This window comes from Furipterus horrens, unplaced genomic scaffold (assembly GCF_987537825.1).
Source record: "Furipterus horrens unplaced genomic scaffold, mFurHor1.1.pri manual_scaffold_7, whole genome shotgun sequence".
Taxonomy (NCBI): Eukaryota; Metazoa; Chordata; class Mammalia; order Chiroptera; family Furipteridae; genus Furipterus; species Furipterus horrens.
The window spans coordinates 18,339,355-18,356,815 of NW_028327177.1; the positions used below are offsets into that span (position 1 = coordinate 18,339,355).

General features: G+C 34.2%; 1 protein-coding gene across 3 annotated transcripts in view; it reads left to right on the forward strand.

Annotated features, from left to right (window-relative positions):
- Positions 1-17,461, forward strand: part of CSMD3 (CUB and Sushi multiple domains 3) — a 908,638-nt gene that overhangs the window by 669,441 nt on the left and 221,736 nt on the right. For all 3 annotated transcript variants that reach the window (XM_090283433.1, XM_090283434.1, XM_090283435.1), the window contains 2 exons: positions 2,105-2,292; positions 8,083-8,277. In XM_090283433.1, coding sequence (XP_090139559.1) covers positions 2,105-2,292; positions 8,083-8,277 — 383 coding nt within the window. The remainder of the gene's footprint in view (positions 1-2,104; positions 2,293-8,082; positions 8,278-17,461) is intronic.

Sequence of the window (17,461 nt, forward strand, 5' to 3'; positions counted from 1 at the left end):
TATAAGACAACTTCCTGAGGTATTATTAATATTCCTATTTTATAGTTGAGGAAATGGCAATATTGACATTAAAAATGATAAAATGTATGATTCAGGACTTTGTTACAAAATTATTCTAGTTATATAAATAAGTGGTAAAATGCTGTTTCACAGGAAGTGCATGATGGAAATTTGATTCCCAGCTGTGTCATTTATTATATGACCTTAAGGATGCCACTCACGTGCTTACTACACTAACTGGGAAAAGGAAATGATAATCCCTTCCCTATAGCACGGGGTTATTGGTCAGAATTGATATTTATGAAAGTACCTTATAAAATACAATGTATTACTAGAATGCATTGTCTTCCCATTAGCATTCATTGTAGTTAATATTCAAAGATTTCCTAGAAAAACACTGTTTTGTTTAACTATCATTTTCTCAGAAGTTATGAATCAATATTTTGAAGTTTGTATTTAACCCCAAACTAGAAATTAAAAAGAAATGTACTGCAATCCAATCTTGATTGGGCTTTTGACCTTCAAGCATAGCGCATACTACTATCATATATCATTTACAAAGCACTTGTTTGCAGTGATTATCCCAAAAGTGAGACAGACAAGGAAGTTGCACGTAATTCTCATGAAATCATAATGTTGATAGAGATGAAGCTCCGAAAGGTTGTGTTTTACCCTAGATCAAGGATAGTAAGTAATGCAATAAGGTCCTGTTCTCCAATTTCTGTTGTGTTACAGCAAAAGTTACCAAAATTTAGACCTCATATGCACTGAAAGTTTTTAAGAGCAATTCATTGAATTAGACTTGTGAAGCTACTGAATAAATGAAAACAAAATATAGCAGTGTGGTGCCCCCCCCATCCCCCCGTTTTCTCATGTTACAGGGTCCCTTATATACGGAAATGTTGGGAGCCTCTGCATTATTCACCACTATTTATGCGCAAATAAGCAGCTGGATTCCTCTCCCTTATACGTGCATACATAAAGGATTAGAATTTGGGTGAAAACAACCTCTATAAATCTAGCAGATTTGGAAATCTCTCTCACCTAACCAAATTTTTTATTTAGATTCAAGGATGATAAGACTTGTAAATAGTTCCTCTGCTGACAGATGTTCAACAATGGCAAGTTTTATTGGTTTTATCATGAAGTTGTTGGCTTTTCTTAATGACCCAATTAAGTCCATTCTTTTCTCTGCCAAAATACGAGCCAGGTGATAGAGAGACACATGATTGCATATGTTCTGCCTTATAAATATATGGATTCTATAATCATTAAGGGACAATTATCATACTTTGCAAGGTTTCTTAGGCAGATTTAATTTGCAAATTTTGCAATATTAAATTATTAATTTAGAAAATTTACATGCTGAAATGTCTTCATTCACACATTATTTAAGTTTGATAAATAGTGCATTAGTTTGATTTCTCCTACAGTAAGTTCTAAAAAAAGAAAATATATGTATTTTCAAAACAAAGTACAGTACAGTAGTATACCTAAAACTACGTAGTGCTTCATTTGTGTAGTTTAAATGCAAACTCATAATCTCAAACTTTTTAAAAAACCTGATAAAAAGAAGTGACTTTTAAAAACAGCAAAACTGCTTATAAATTTTGAAATCCAGGGCTAGTGGTATCACTGACAAAAAAAAAAAAAAAAAAGTTGCATTTTCTGATGCAAAATGTCTGAATGAAAAACTTTTAAATAGATATGTTCCTCCACATTTTACTGTTATGAAGTAACTTACATAAGGATATATAGCTTAACAAAGACAGAATCAAGGCTTGGATCTACATTTTTGGTTCTAAAACTTAAACCCTTTCATCAGCTAAACTGTTTGCCTTACAATCATTTGTATTCCCTGTGAACACAATGCCAAATTAGAAATATTTGAAAATATTAAGATGCCTTCTCTGTTTTTCACTGCTAACTTGATATTTATATTCAGTGTGTTGTTGCCAGGCAAATTTTCAAGTTAACCTATTTTTGAAGGGACTGTTGCTATTTTCAAATATAATGATTGTATTAATATATGATTATATGGCTTAAGCTTAATTTCTTAGTAATAACTATTCCACTTCCTTTTCTCTCTTTCTTTCTTTTTTAGTTTCAGCATAGAACCAAACTATGACTTCCTCTATATATATGATGGACCAGACAGTAATAGCCTATTAATTGGAAGTTTTCAAGACAGCAAGTTGCCTGAGAGAATAGAAAGTAGTTCCAATACCATGCATTTGGCTTTTCGGAGTGATGGATCTGTTAGTTACACTGGATTTCATTTAGAATATAAAGGTAAATGTGAACGTTTGAATTTAGCATCATGATTTAAATTGTATTTTATACAGGAGGATAATTTTGTATTGGCATTGTCAATGATTACTATCTGTGTAACCATTGGCTGGTTTGGCTCAGTGGATTGAGCGTCGGCCTGCGAGCTAAGTGTCGCTGGTTCGATCTTCCAGTCAGGGCACATCAGAGAAGGAAAACTCTGACTCCAAAAAACCTCCGCTGCCTTGCGGCATACCTCTTCAGGGGAAAGGCTAAGGGAGTAAACCCCAACAGAAAATCCGGAGCCGGAGTCCCTAAGGCGGTTTGACGTTGTAGTCAACACCGGCAACTCCTGCGGCGCACCTGAAGCCAAGCTGTATTGACTCCGTCTTTCCCTTGGACCCTTCAGCTGCGAAGAGAGGGGGTGTCTGCTGCATGGGCAACAGCAGACCCTCCATATCACCCTGCCCAGGCTCTGTAGCTTCAGCTCCACTGGAGAGGACACTCCAGCGTCATCGCAAGATGTCGATTCAACACGGGAGGAGACAGATACCGTGTCACTCCCGAGTCGGACTGCACAGCCATTCTTGGCGGTGCAGATAGACTCTTAAGAAGCTACACCATCGTCTCTCGAGACGGACGGCTGCCGATTACTATCTGTGTATATTTTATGGCAGACTACCTACAATTCATCTCATAAAAGAGCTCTGACTTTTCCTATCAGTGAGAAGGAAATTAGCATTTCCCTAATTACTACCAAAGGAAATGTATCAGCAAACAAATTAACAATTAGTATGCTCTGAAACTTGGCTGAAACCTCAAAATAATTTTAAAAACTCATTGTTTTGGAAACTGAAGATTTATTTAAATATTTTTTATTCATAGAATACTCTCAGTGATAAAGAGAACAAAGTATAGTGATAATTATATTCCAGAAAACGTCTAAAGATTTTTAAACATGTCAATATTCAGAATAGGAGTAATTAAATGTGATAATTATAGTTTAGAATATTAGCATGTATTTAAATAAATCAATATTACAGTGCTTCGGGATGCTTATATTTCTCTTAAGTTTTATTTTCAATGATCATAAGAACAAATTAGATAGTAGTTGTTTAAAGTTAAAATTTATTTTGTTCAATAATTGAGTCCATAAAGGATATACTGAAAATTTAAATCAAGTTATCATTTGAGTTCTGAAATACATATATTTAATTTGTTACTTACCACTTGGCTTTTTTCTTATTATGAAGTACTTTCAGTAACTGAATATTATATAGAATAATAAAATAAATTTCAAAGTATCTACCATTTAACTTGACAAACCTTAATATTGTGCCATATTTGTTTCAGATCTATTAATTTGTTTTAAGAAATAGAACATTGCATATATAATCAAGTGCCTTTTACAGTTGCCATGGGATCAGGGGTTTATCTCTTCAGGGCTATCCAAAGAAGTCAGGGTAAATTCCACAACTTCACATAGCATGGTTTAGGACGCCTTTTTCAGGGAAAGGAAAAACTCACAAGTCAGCAAGACATAACTGCTTGGAGTCCTTCAATATCTTCATCATATTTTGGAAATGCATGGCAGGGACAGGGTGTCTGCTGGACATAGACATGGTATAGATTTTATTCCAATGGGAAGATGGAACCGTCTCTGGGTTTTTCATTGTACAGAGCAAAATTTAAAAAATGGCTATGTCACTAGGGGAATATACAGGCTACTTGGTACCAGACAGTGAGTGTTTGGAGTTCCAGCTATTCACTGGGGCTGCCTGCAAAGGCTAACTGCTCCCAACCAGGGGACTGGAGAAGTTTACACCTTGAGAGTGCAGGCTAGGAAGCATCGATCTTACAGAGAGTTGAACTTGAGCACTCTATCAGTGTTTTCCATTAGAAGAGGCTCCACAATTGTGTTGTCATAAAAAACACAATTTCCTTCTTTTGATGTCTGTATATACCTCATTTTCTTTATTCATTCAGCCGTTGGTGGACACTGAGGTTGTTTCATGTCTTGGATATTGTAAATAACGCTGCAATGAACATGGGGGTGCTGATATCTTTTCAAGAGAGTGATTTTAAGAATCTCAACATTTTTGAAAAAAGCAGTGCTTTTTCACACTTGAAAGTTGTCAGACTTGTGTGGGTTTTAAATGGTATCTCATTGTCATGGTTATTGCCTTTTCCCCAATTACTACTGAGTTGATCATCTTTTTTCTCTCTTGCATACTGAGTTTCACTTTTTGTTCATTATATATTCCCGTTGTACAGTTTTCTCATCAGTGTGTTTCTTCTTAATGTGTAAGGAATATGTTTGTATTGTTAGTATTAGTCCTTTATCTATTATCTATGTTGTAACAAAACTTTCACCGCCTTTTTGGCACATGATTTCTCTTTCCTTTCTGGTTTGTTTTGCTATACAAAAGCTATAAAAATCAGTATCAGTATTTAATATTTTTCTTTCTTCTTGGTCTATGCGCTTTATGTTTTGATTTGAGAAAATCCTTATTATAAAGTCATAAAAGCATTTATATTTTTCTTAAATTTTAAGGCTTTTAATTTTCACCTTTAATTTCTTTCACATATGTAGAGTTTATTTTTGTGTAAGCTAGGAATCTAATTTTATTTCTTTCATATGGATAATCAGTTGTTCTAGCACCATTTACTGGCAGATAATGCAACTGCTGTTAACTATCTAGTTCATATATGTCAGCTTCTAAATTCTCTATTCTCTTCCATCGGTCTGGTTTTCTATCTCCAGGCCAAGACTTTTCTGAATTTTACTACTACAGCTTTAAAATAAGCTCGTATTTTTCTAGTTGCCTCATATTTTTTCTTCCCTTGGCTTAAAGTTCAAAGTAGTAACTTCAATATCATGTCAGATTGAAACAGTAAAACTAGGTAGGCAGAATACACCACCCTGGTCTTCAAAAAATCTCATTAACAAAATAAACATTTATGGTTCTTATTAGCAGAGAAAATATATTTATAAAATCAGTCATTAAGTATGAATTAAACAAACACTATTAGTTATCACTATGCCTAGGTGCAAAGTATGACTAAAAACTTTATAATAGTATAGATAGTATGCTTATAATATATATATCAAGAGCTGTATGGCTTGAGGAATAAAATGGAAGTGAAAACATAGTAAATTTTTTTTTTCAGTTGACTCTTCTTCAAGGAAGATTTTCCAGCTCTAATGTCAAACATTTTTATTAAAATAAACATTAAGGTCATTTAAATTCCTGTAGAAAAATTCTGAAAAATAAATATTTTGTTACTGCCTAGACCTTTATATAAAAATTCTCCAAGTGTTTTCAAAATTTTCAGATGTAGCTGCTATGGTAACATAGAAATAAACAGGACAGCATTAGTCATAAAAACCTGTTCAGCAAGGATTTAAATTAGTATGTAAACATGACAATGAGATAAATAAATCCTCTCAAAACGAGGCTAGCAATGTAAAACTGTTGCACAGACAATATAGTAAATTTGTTGACCATATTTATTTTTCCTCAAAAAATAGAATGAAGTGTCACTGAAACTTTTGAAAAAACTTTAAAGAAGAAAAAACAAACTATTCAAAAGCTGAATGTTAGGCTGTTAAACTTGTCAAAAAGATTAATCCTTTTAAATAGTAATTTCAATCCTTCCATTCCCCTCAAGGGATTTAGTTCAATCTCATGAAGGCCAGCTATAAATGCTAGGTTGTTGTTCTGCCTAAAAATTAGATTATGTTTTCCTGCTTCTTTAAGGAAAGACTCAATGTGAGGTTTTATTCTTAAAAATAAACAAACCAACCGTGCAACACTAAAGCTCTGTTCTTAGTGACCCAATTTAGTATTTACCCTGCTGATTCTTACCTGGAAACAGTGTTGCATGGATATTTTATCTGGGAAGAAATATAGTTTCTTGGATTGGAAAATAATTTTTATAGTGAAGTCTGAATATAATTGGTGGGTGCAAATTGTGTGTGCACACGTGTGCGTCTGCACACACATGTGCATGCTGGCATGGGCACAAGCACTTGGGAAATCAATGCTTCCTTTTTTAAAAGTATTTGATTTATTTATTCTTTTTCTATTACAGTTGTCCCACTTTTTCCCCCTTGCTCCCCCCCACCCAGCCCACCCCTCTCCCACAGTCAATCCCCACCTAGTTGTCCATGTCCATGGGTCATTTATATTAGTTCCTTTACTAAACCCTTCCCCTACTTAGTCCCCTACCACCCCCATCCCCCATAACTGTTAGTCTGTTCCTTGTTTGCATGCCTCTGGTTCAATTTCGCTCATTTGATTGTGTTGTTCATTAGTTAGCTTTAGATTAAAACTCAGGAATTGGATTTATGTGACTTGCACACTCTCATGTGCTTTCTCCCTTCATGCCCTTCACCTCTCTTGCATTTTGTCAGCTCGTTATCTCTCAACGTTCACTTTGTATGTCCATTCTTCAGGTAGGTTCCAGAATCCTTCCTCTTGGCAATACTCATCACAAGTATTTATTTAGTATGATTCTTAATAGATTGTAAGTGCCATGAGGACTAGAATATTTTCTTATAGTCCACTGCTATAGTTCTAGAGTTGGCTGGGTAGTGGGCTCTTAAGTATTTAATGGAAAGAAAAAAGGAAGGAAAGTGGCCTTTTTCATTCCCCTGATAGTCTGCTGAAATCATTTAAGTGTTCTTTCTACCATTCCTCTTTTAGTTGTATTGGGAAAATCTTTTATGGTCTTCTTCCTAAAACACAACTTTCTCATCATTCCCTGTAAATGTTAAAGTACTTTGAACTCTGCATGTTTTTTATGAATGTAAAAAGATATTCTTACTGTTGCAAATTCGGATATATTAATATAATTTCATAATAGCCAAACACAAAGATATTGCTGACTTAGATTTTAATGATGGCATGAGTTATATCCAGAGATATGCCCACCCCCTGACTTCCCATTAACATAGAATAAACTCTAATGTAGAAAAATCACATTTGTTATTCTGAATGTGTGATGGTGGCAACATTGCATGTTTCTCTATTATTTCTTAAATAAATAATAATAATAATATAATGGAAATATTAAGGTATTACCAGATCATTTAATGATAAGGTGTTCCAGTGCCTGTTCTCAAAATGTATAAACTAGTCTATTTCTCTATGTGTCTTCAAAATGTTGTCTCAGTCTCTTTAATTCACTATCTTGGAGCACAGAAGACAGTTCCTTTCTCGTGAATGGGCTTTCCTTTTACAGTTGTCTGCTTCAGTTAGCTCTGAAAGTGCTTGGCTTTGACAGACTGTCTGTATACAAAGATATTGGTTTGGATATTACAAAGATTGTATTGCTCTCTTACGCTAGACAGACCTCTGATAGAAATGGGGGGAATGACCAAAGTGAGTTAAGAGAAATGTTTTCAGAGCAGAAAGAAGTGTCTTTCATTTTCTTCTTAGTGGTGAAAAGAACTGAGTTAGACATAGGCAGTGATATCATGGAATGGGTGCACATTAATAAAGAGATATTAAATAAGGGAATAAGCCCTGCTTATTTTTATAGTAGACTCTAAAACCCTATGTGTGACTATATGTTTTAGATGCTAATTTAAATAAGAAAACCAGTGACGCATTTCATTCTCTTACTAATCAATATGAATTAGCAAAATGTCAGATATGGTTAAGGGCTGCTTTAAAACTTGAGCACTCGGCGTCTGAAAGGGTGCTGATGCTTTCCTTTCCACTGAGTGGTAATAATGCAGAAATCTTAAAGGTTGCATGGAAAACTATATTTTAAAACAACTTATTTTATATCAACGTTGTTTTACAGCAAAACTCCGAGAGTCCTGCTTTGATCCAGGAAATATCATGAATGGCACCAGACTTGGAATGGATTATAAATTAGGGTCAACAGTCACCTATTACTGTGATGCTGGTTATGTTCTTCAAGGTTATTCAACACTCACCTGTATCATGGGAGATGATGGAAGACCTGGATGGAATAGAGTCTTACCAAGCTGTCATGGTAAGAAACATATTTTTTTGTTGTTTGTTTTTTTGTTTGTTTTTTGAACCTCGCCTTAAGGACATATCTATTGACTTTAGAGAAAGAGGAAGGGAGGGAGAGAGAGAGAGAAACATTGATGTGAGAGAGAAACAGCAATCGCTTGCCTCTTGTTCGCACCATGACCGCGGACAGAACCCACCATCCAGGCATCTGCCCTAACTGGAAATCAAATCTGTGACCATCCAGTTTACAGATGATGCTCCAACCAGCCAAGCCCCACTGGCCAAGGCTACTAAGTTTTTTATAATTAGAAAGAATCAATAAATGTTCGAAGTCGTTTCTGTACTTAAAAAAAAAATCAACTTACAAATATGGTACAGCAATGCAGAGATTTTTATCAGGGATTTTTAGATTGAATTCAGTAAAGACATGGTTCTATAAAGTGTTTATATTCCCAAGTATCTTTAAAGCCATGTGCATACAGTGGTAGGAAAGCTAGCTGGGAGCAGCAAAAGCGCCTCATCTCTTCATTTATGCTCAGGTTTTAGGGGATTGCCTGAAATGTTAGAAAATACTGGCTGAGCAAATGAGGAACAAACACGCTGAAATTGTTGTTTCAACAAAAGTAGTTAAATGCAATAACTTAAATAGTATCAGGAATTGGTGATAAATCTTTATCTGAAGTAAGGATATAGGAAAACATATATTTCTCCTAAGAATTAGCTTGTGTAAAAGCAGCAACGAACTCGAAGCTGTTCAGGCAGCTCCCAAAAACAAGGAAGACCCAAGGGCACAGAAGGATAGAGAAGGACCTAAAACTAGTTTCAGTGACATAATGTCAGGTATGAAAGTTGCCAGAACTGCTACAGCTAGAGTTAGGAAAAGACCAGTCATCAGAATGAATTTGACGAAGGATCATACAATGATCATAGCCAGGAAAAGATCTCTGATACTAGACAACATCTTAGGAAAAATATATTCAAGGGGATGAGACAATATTTTTGAGATTAAGACAGTTACTAATTGGAGTGGCAGTGTCTCTGGGGGAGTGGAATTTACTAAGCAGTTAGCTGCAGTAAATGAACAACCTTTAGGAATGGTTTTGAAGGGACGATAGTGGACACACGAGGGGAAACTGTGCATGTCCCCAGTTAATAAAGAAGCAGGTTTTGATGATGGAGGTTCAGAAATTTATGAATATGTATTTCTGGATAAATTCCTAGAGGATTTTCTGAAACAGGGAAAATCAATTTAGTGGAACTGGTAACTTGTGTCCTTTCAAAAAAATCCATATTTAAGTGCCAAACAGAGTCAAACTCAGATTGTTTTTAGAAATTATTTTAATGAAAAATTGGCATTTTAAAAGAAAGTGTCAGAGAATTAAATTGTAGACCATGGAATTTGTTTTTAAATTTCAAGCTGTTGGAATTGGATATTATAACTGAAAAAAAAAATTTTATTAGGAAAAATGATACTGCATGTTCAAAAAGCATATGCTTGTCTACAACACTATGAGGCTAGAGATATAGTGAAAAAAACAATCAGTACAGAAAGAGAAACAATGATATCACAGTGTAAAGTAATCACAGACTCTTTAGACAGGTGAATGATTCTAATGCATTGAACAAAATGATGTGGAGATGACATCATCTAGGACAGATTTTTCCAAACTATGGGTCACCACCAGTGAGTCATAAAATCAATTCACTGGGTCATAGCTAGCATTTTTATAACTGACATCAAATTTAATAAAATAAAATAAAAGTAAATTAAAGGAAGAGAAAAACATTATAATTCAAAGAACGCAGTAAGGATAAATATTATTTTTGGAATTTCTTTGGTTATATACGGAGATGAATAAAATGCACAAATATACCTATACAGGTGTGTGTGTTTGCATGTAGGTGGTTGTGTTTTCATTGCTGTTAAGTATATTGCTTACTATGGGCTTCGGTGGGAAAAAATACCCCAGCAGCCCTGGCCTGACAATTAAAAGTATGGATTCTTGGTGTCTGACACACATACTAATTTTTCCTACTTTTATGATATATTCATAGATTAGAATTATATGTGGATGATTTATGACTTAAAACACAAGTCATTTTAACTTCTCTAGGCTTGAAATTTTTTACTTCAAAATGTTGTTATAAGAAATAAAGGAAAGGTAGATACCTCATAAATGGTCACTTCATTAATATTAGAACAGCTGATTAGTTCTTGGCTTGAATTGATTGTTTCATCTATCAGTAGATGAAGGAAATAAAAATAGAATTAATTACTTTGGATTTAATTCTCCCAAAGAGAAAAAGAAATGGATACATGGAAGTTAATAGGACATTTAAGAAAAAGAGTTATTACATTGTCTTAGAATTCAGAGTTATACAAAAAAGAGATCTGTTTATAGCCAGAAGAACATACTAAAACACTTTCAGAATTTGCTCTCAGTAATCATTAAGAAACTATGGAAAATTTCAGGTGCCAGACAACAAATTACCAAAAATTCTGATGGAGAAAACTCAAAGGATACAAATAATTTTAGATCAAAAGAATAGGTGCTAAACACTGGGATAAATGATTAAATTGATGGCTTTTATTGATTTTGGTAGGAAAGACAAGAGCACGAGAGTATAGCATGTATACACTAAGAATATACCTGCCTAAAATAATCTTATTCCTTTCCAATATTTTTTTCTTTATTGATTGGTCATAGCAATACCAATATCAGCATGGAATATGTCATAATATATATAAATAAATTCCTCTGAACCAAAAATATTTTATGGGATCAATTATAGCCCAGTTAAGTATATTAGTCCACGTTGGTTGAATAGTGATATATACAAACAATGTGGAGAGATGAAGAGACCTGGATTTAAATTCTCTCATTGTACCTATGGCCTGAGGCAAGCTGAGCCTTGATTTTTAAATAATTAAAACTAGATAATAGTTTTATTTCAATAAGTTATTGTGAAGACTAAATTAATTAACGCAACACATACAAAGGAGCTAGTAAGTTTTCAACAGGAAGCATAGCACTGGAAAATATGCATTGCATGCTATATTTTAGTTGAAATATAATATTTTTGTCATTTTAATATTAATTAAATCTAACCTATTAATGTCATTATATGGCTGCACATTCACCCACTCCTGAAGATAGCATAGGAGTTCAGTCTTTTTAAATTCCTTAAGAGATAAAAAATTTTACCATAAATTAAGTTGATTATCACTTGACTTTTAACCATAATGCCAAGTTATTTTGGAAAACAAAAGTTATTCAATGTATATCATAAGCTTTAAGAAAAAAAATACATTTATGTTAAAAATATGACCACAACTGTCAGTTTCAGTATACTAGAAGGGAAAAAAAACAAACATGTTTTAGTGTTAGATATATTTAACTCTAAACAATGGTTAAAAAAAAGAAAAAAGAAAAAAGCCTGGGTCAGCTATGTAACCTTGTTCAAATTATTTATTTTGGATATCTAAGCATGAGATAGATAATATTATGTAATGTGTAAGGTTCTTGGGGGAATTATATTAAATAACATATAAAGGATTCGGTCCTTTGTTACTGTCATAGAGTAAAGAGAAAGTAATACATTTAGTTTTTTTGGGTTTTTTTTTAATCAGATTAACATATATCTTTGTTTTTCTTCATAGCGATTGTATAAAATCCAAAATACACAGGACTGGCTGACTTTCAGATTTATTAATTTAGTACTTAACAAGTCAAAATTAGTGTGTAAAGAATGTGCATTAGTGATAGAAGGGTTTGTTGTTCATAAGGATAAATTAATTAAAATAAAATTTATCTTTTTACTAATATAAAATTAATAAAGTAAAATATTCATGCAGTAACTAAAAAATAACACAGAGTAGCTTACCATTTAAAACAACGGTCATCACCCCCACCCCTTTCTATTACCCTATTTCTCAGCTGACTCTTCTAATATTTTCTATTCCTATTTCTCTAACAGTCCTCTTTGTGACCCTGCATAATGTACGAAGCTCTGTTTCTTGACTCCCCGACTCTAGACAGTATATATTGACTCCCTGATATAAGAGATAAGGGCTTATGTCACATCAACAGCCCATCTCGTCAGTGTTCCAGAGTTATATTAATTTTGGTTATTCTAGCAATTGCCTTTGTCATTGTTAGTTTGCTTATGCTTCCATTTCTAATTTCATTAGTCTCTGAGTGTTAGGTGGCTCGTTTCTGCTGCTTTTCACGATCAGTCTTTTGGACATTTTGACTGACAGGTGGCCTTTGCTTTAGAGAACAAAAGCAGGGCGTTGTCTATTGGCCTGTGATTCCTAAGTGTCAAAAGAAGGAAATAAAGTTTTTATTTTTTTATATGAAAATAAACATGAGCTTACTCTGCAAACATTTTAAATGCAACCATGCATATTTTACTTTTCTTTTAATATTCTCTTAGTCTCACCTAAAAGATCATAAACTCATGAACTCTTGGGCTACATACTACCTTTTAGCATGCAACGCATTAGTTTATACAAGAAGGCTCTAAGTAAATATTTTTTAACCTGAATTGAACCATAAGAATGTACAAAGTTTGTCTATTTTAGAATATAGATTTTTATCTTTGTTTAGGATTAAGTGTACATTTTAAATTTGAAGAAAATGTTTTTAAGAGCTTACGCTGGACATTGGGAGATTATATTTGTCAGAAGTAGATCCACAATGATAGCATCCTGTGGAAAGTCCTGCTCAGTGATAAGAAACCCTGCATATTATCTCAGGAGTATGTCACACATATTAAATGATAGCAGAACAGGATATCTGTACCTGCAAATCACTTTCTGATAAAACATTTTTTAGAAAAATATTTTGTCTTTGTTATTTTTTTTATATTTTAAAAGGTATCTGTTGAAACATAATTACCTCATATCATTCTTATCCATGATCTGACTCAATGTTAAGTAAGGGTAATAAAACACAAATAGTGACTGATTCTATATTTTCCCTTTTGTGTTCATTACTTGACTTTATTTCACCTAATGGCATGGCATTTGTTTATATAAACACATCTCTGCCCTGATCTAGGGCACCAGTCCTCTCATACCTCTTATCCTCTCTCCCAACTAGTCTCCTCCCTTCCCTGTTTCTTCAGTATCTTCCGAACACAACAAAATGATCTTGAAAGCATGTGTCAATTACATCACATATATACTCAAAACCCGCCAGTGATTTCCTAAATCTGAATAAGGACTCAGATAATGCTCTACTTAATATGCCTGCATGCACCCTGACCTCTCTACCGCTCTCCCTCTCTACTCCACAGCTGAGCCACGCCGGCCTCCTTCACGTTTCTTCAAGGTGCTGCACACACTTCTGCGTCAGGGCTTTTGCACTTGCTGCCATTGCTGCCCGAATGCTGTTCCCCAGCTCTCTGGCTGGCTAGCTCTCCGACTTCCCTCAGGCTTATATGATCACTTCTCTTCTTAGTCGAAAAACCACTCCCATGTACCCCCCCCCCAGGCTCCCGAAAGCTCCCAGGATGGAACCATATATATCTAAAATTGAAACAATATACCCTGTGCAAAGATATCTCTGATGTGTCCAAAAGCCTTAGGTATTTTAGCGCCTTTGAACTTTAAAAGGTAAATCATTAAATTTGAGAGTACTGGCCACAATACCAATCATTTTTTTAGTTGAGGTAAAATTGACATAGAACATTGTATTAGTTTCTTCGGTGTATGATATAATGATTTGATATCTGTGTATATTGAGAAATGATCACAATAAGTCTGGTTAACATCTGTCATCACACATAGTTACAAAAAATGTTTATGATGAAGACTTTTAAGAACTCCTCCTTATCAACTTTCAACTATGAATACAGTATTATTAACTATAGTCACCATGCTATACATTGTAGCCCTGTGATTTATTGATTTATTTTTAACTGGACCAATGCAATATACTTGACCTTTTTTCCTTGCTATAGCATACAGTGAGCATCCAATTGATAACTATAATAATACTCTAGGAATCTCTAGGAATAAATGTACTTAGACTGTTAAATGATCACTGGCTTGCCAATTATGCTTAAGAAGAAATACTGTCATTTATTCATTTTTTTAAGGCATTCAACAGTACCAACTACCAGCCTGGTTCTGCACTTAATATTAGAGATAAAAACAGTAATTCAATATAGTCCTTTCCTGTAGAGAATTACAATCTGATGAGATGCAGACAAATAAGTCCCATTGCTAGAAATAAAAACGAAGTACTTGAACACAGCATGAAGGTGCATCTGACCTAGTTACAAAGAGAAATCAGGGAAGGCTTTCTTATAAAAGTGATACATGAACTGGATCTTAAAATTATAAATAAGAAGGAACCAGGTGAGTTACAGGGCATGAAGGGGTGGATGTGTTTCATACCTAGGATTCAGTGTATGTGAACATGCAGGAACAAGAGTCAACAGGGAATTTTGGATAGAAATTAAAGCAGCTCAATAGTGCAGGTGCATAGAGACAAGGAATAAGGAGAGGTAATAGCATACTTACCTGTGCTGAGCACAGTTTGAAATTTTGCACACATATTATTTTATACCTCACCACAACTCCTGGACTTAGGGAGTACCGATATTTTCATTTTACAGATGAGGAAACCAGTATACACAAAGAGGTTCAGTCACGTGCTCAAAGTCACACCTGTCTAACAGTCTGGTTTTGGAGTCCCTGTTCTTATCAGTGTCCTTTAGGTAGGATGGTTAATTCTCCAATGATCATGTATTGATTTTTTAAATATCTCTAAAGCCTAAGAGGCCCTAGCATATTTTAGTTGGTTAGATGTTTTATGAATGGATGTGTGGCACCAAGAATAAATGGTGGCACTTATTTCTGAAATCTCCTCCAGGCTAAGTGTGAGAATTAAGGAGGTAAAGCCCTACCAATAACTGATAAAAGCATTTATCGGAAGTACATTTTTCCATTCCATTTTAAATCAACTTTGCACAGAATACCAATGACTTAATAGATAACAGATGTAGTCAGCATTAACTCAGTTCTTTTGAAAATCTGTAACTTATGTTTAATACCTTTGTTTCACTCATGCTAACATAAGTCCTGGATTCTGTGGAGAAACAATAGAAGGATTAAGTAACTCAATCATTGATGACCTTTAAGTGTGTCCAAAGTGCAGTAACATGAATACGTTACCATTAGATTTCCAGTAGTCGTCTGACATGATTCTTTGTTCAACTGCCAATTAAATAAATGTGGAGTAGTAAAAGTTTTTTGTTTTGTTTTTTTTAATTCAAAAAGAGCCCTCTTGCCCTAACAACTGAAAAAAAAAAAAGAAAAACAACCAAAGAAAAAATAAAATGTTCATTTTGTAATTATAGCATTCTAACTTTTAAGTCATCTCTCATTAGTAACCTCATATGGTCTACTTTTAATTATATCATATTGTTAGATTGTATGAAGAAATAAATAACTGAACTTTTATTCCAGATCTTCTGCTTAAATGGCATAACTTACCTTGGACTAATTTTTTATTTCAACTGTCCTTGAAGTGTACATATATATTTTTGAGATATGAAGCAAGTCTGGAGTCCCATTTCATTATACATATATGTAGAGATTATCTAGTCTAATATACTGAGCCATTAGAATTTTGTCTCATTTAAATGCATGATATAATTAAAACATGTCGATGAAAGATTCATAAAATAAATACGTGGTGGTAAATTATTTCTTAGCACCATCAAATAATCTTTCTTTCATCAGCTACACATAGGAATTTTATCCAAAGATATAACATATAGGTTATGTGTCAAAACCATGCTCTATAAAGAATTATAATGTGTTACATATTGAAATGAGTTAAGGTAGAATCGGGGCAAGACTAAAGCATGTTTCATTTTCATACAACGTGAGGAAAGTTATTATTAAAAAGGAAATGGGAAAAAAGCTGATGTTACTAAGTACCTGCTATTTACTCGGCACTGGTAGGTGCATTTTCACTCCAGTGGGCCTCCTGCCTGCTACTCTAGAGAATCATTAACATTGTTATAAATAAATCCTTGCTGCTGTGGATTCTGGAGCATACAATGTAGAACTGCCCATGTAAAAAGCAATTTGATTGCAAATCAATGGCTATAATTCACAAAATATTTTCTTGTGACCACTTTTTTATTTCTCCCCGCCTTTGGCATCTCAGTCAGACTCCTTATCTCGAGAAGGGTCGCCACATGGCCCTCTCATTGTACTAAGATGTTCCCATTCTCTACTATGATATCATCTATTTTTAAGGGAGACTTCAGACATGCCTTCCTAATGTGTTGCCAGGTGTTGCAGAAAAAAAGAAAAAGAATTTATTTATACAGAGAGCTGAATTAACGCAGTGATTCTTTCCTTATAGATGAAGAAAATAATGTACATGACAGTAATTATTAGAATTCATGTATGGTTCAAACTGTATTACAAAATGGTTTGAAGGTAATAAGAAAAGAGATCTAAGGACAACGAAATATTTACTTTCATTAGGGAAACGGAAATCCTGCTAACGAAATTAATCCCATAAAACCTTGAAGAGAAAGTAAACAGTTTTATTATCGAGTAAGCATATTTGGAGTATAGTGCGCATTGTAGGCAGCTTGTGAAACATGTTACAAGCACCAGACAGAATCCCTTGCAAATGTATACAGTAAAGAAAAGATCAAATAACACTATGTCTTTGAGAGACCAATCGATGTACCTTGTCTCATGTATACCTTGTCAAGGATTCAGAGTTCATTTCAGAAGGATGTGTTTATATTTCCAAAGCCCAGAGGGTCAGCAGCCTTGCACTGTAAAATGAAAAGTTTGGTCCATTGTGTTTTCAGGAAGACAACCTAAAGGAGGAGAGCGGGAGATTGCTGCTTCCCTCCCCTTTATTAAATCCAGAAAAATTTCATTGTACACTTAAATTTCAGCTGGTGAGCCATTCACTCCAAGATTCCTAATGGATATATATGCATAAAAGAAGATAATACAGAGTTCTCTGTGCAACCAGGAATTTGGTTCCAAACCCCAACAAGAGAACTCTAGTGAGTTACACTGAAGCTCATGGGAGGGTTAGTGAGTAAGTCTAAACCATATTTAGGCTACAGTTCTAAGACCCTCAAGCTTAAGCCAATCCTATGCCTGGGAATTTCTCCCCAAGTTCCAAACCTTTATGATTCAAGGAAGA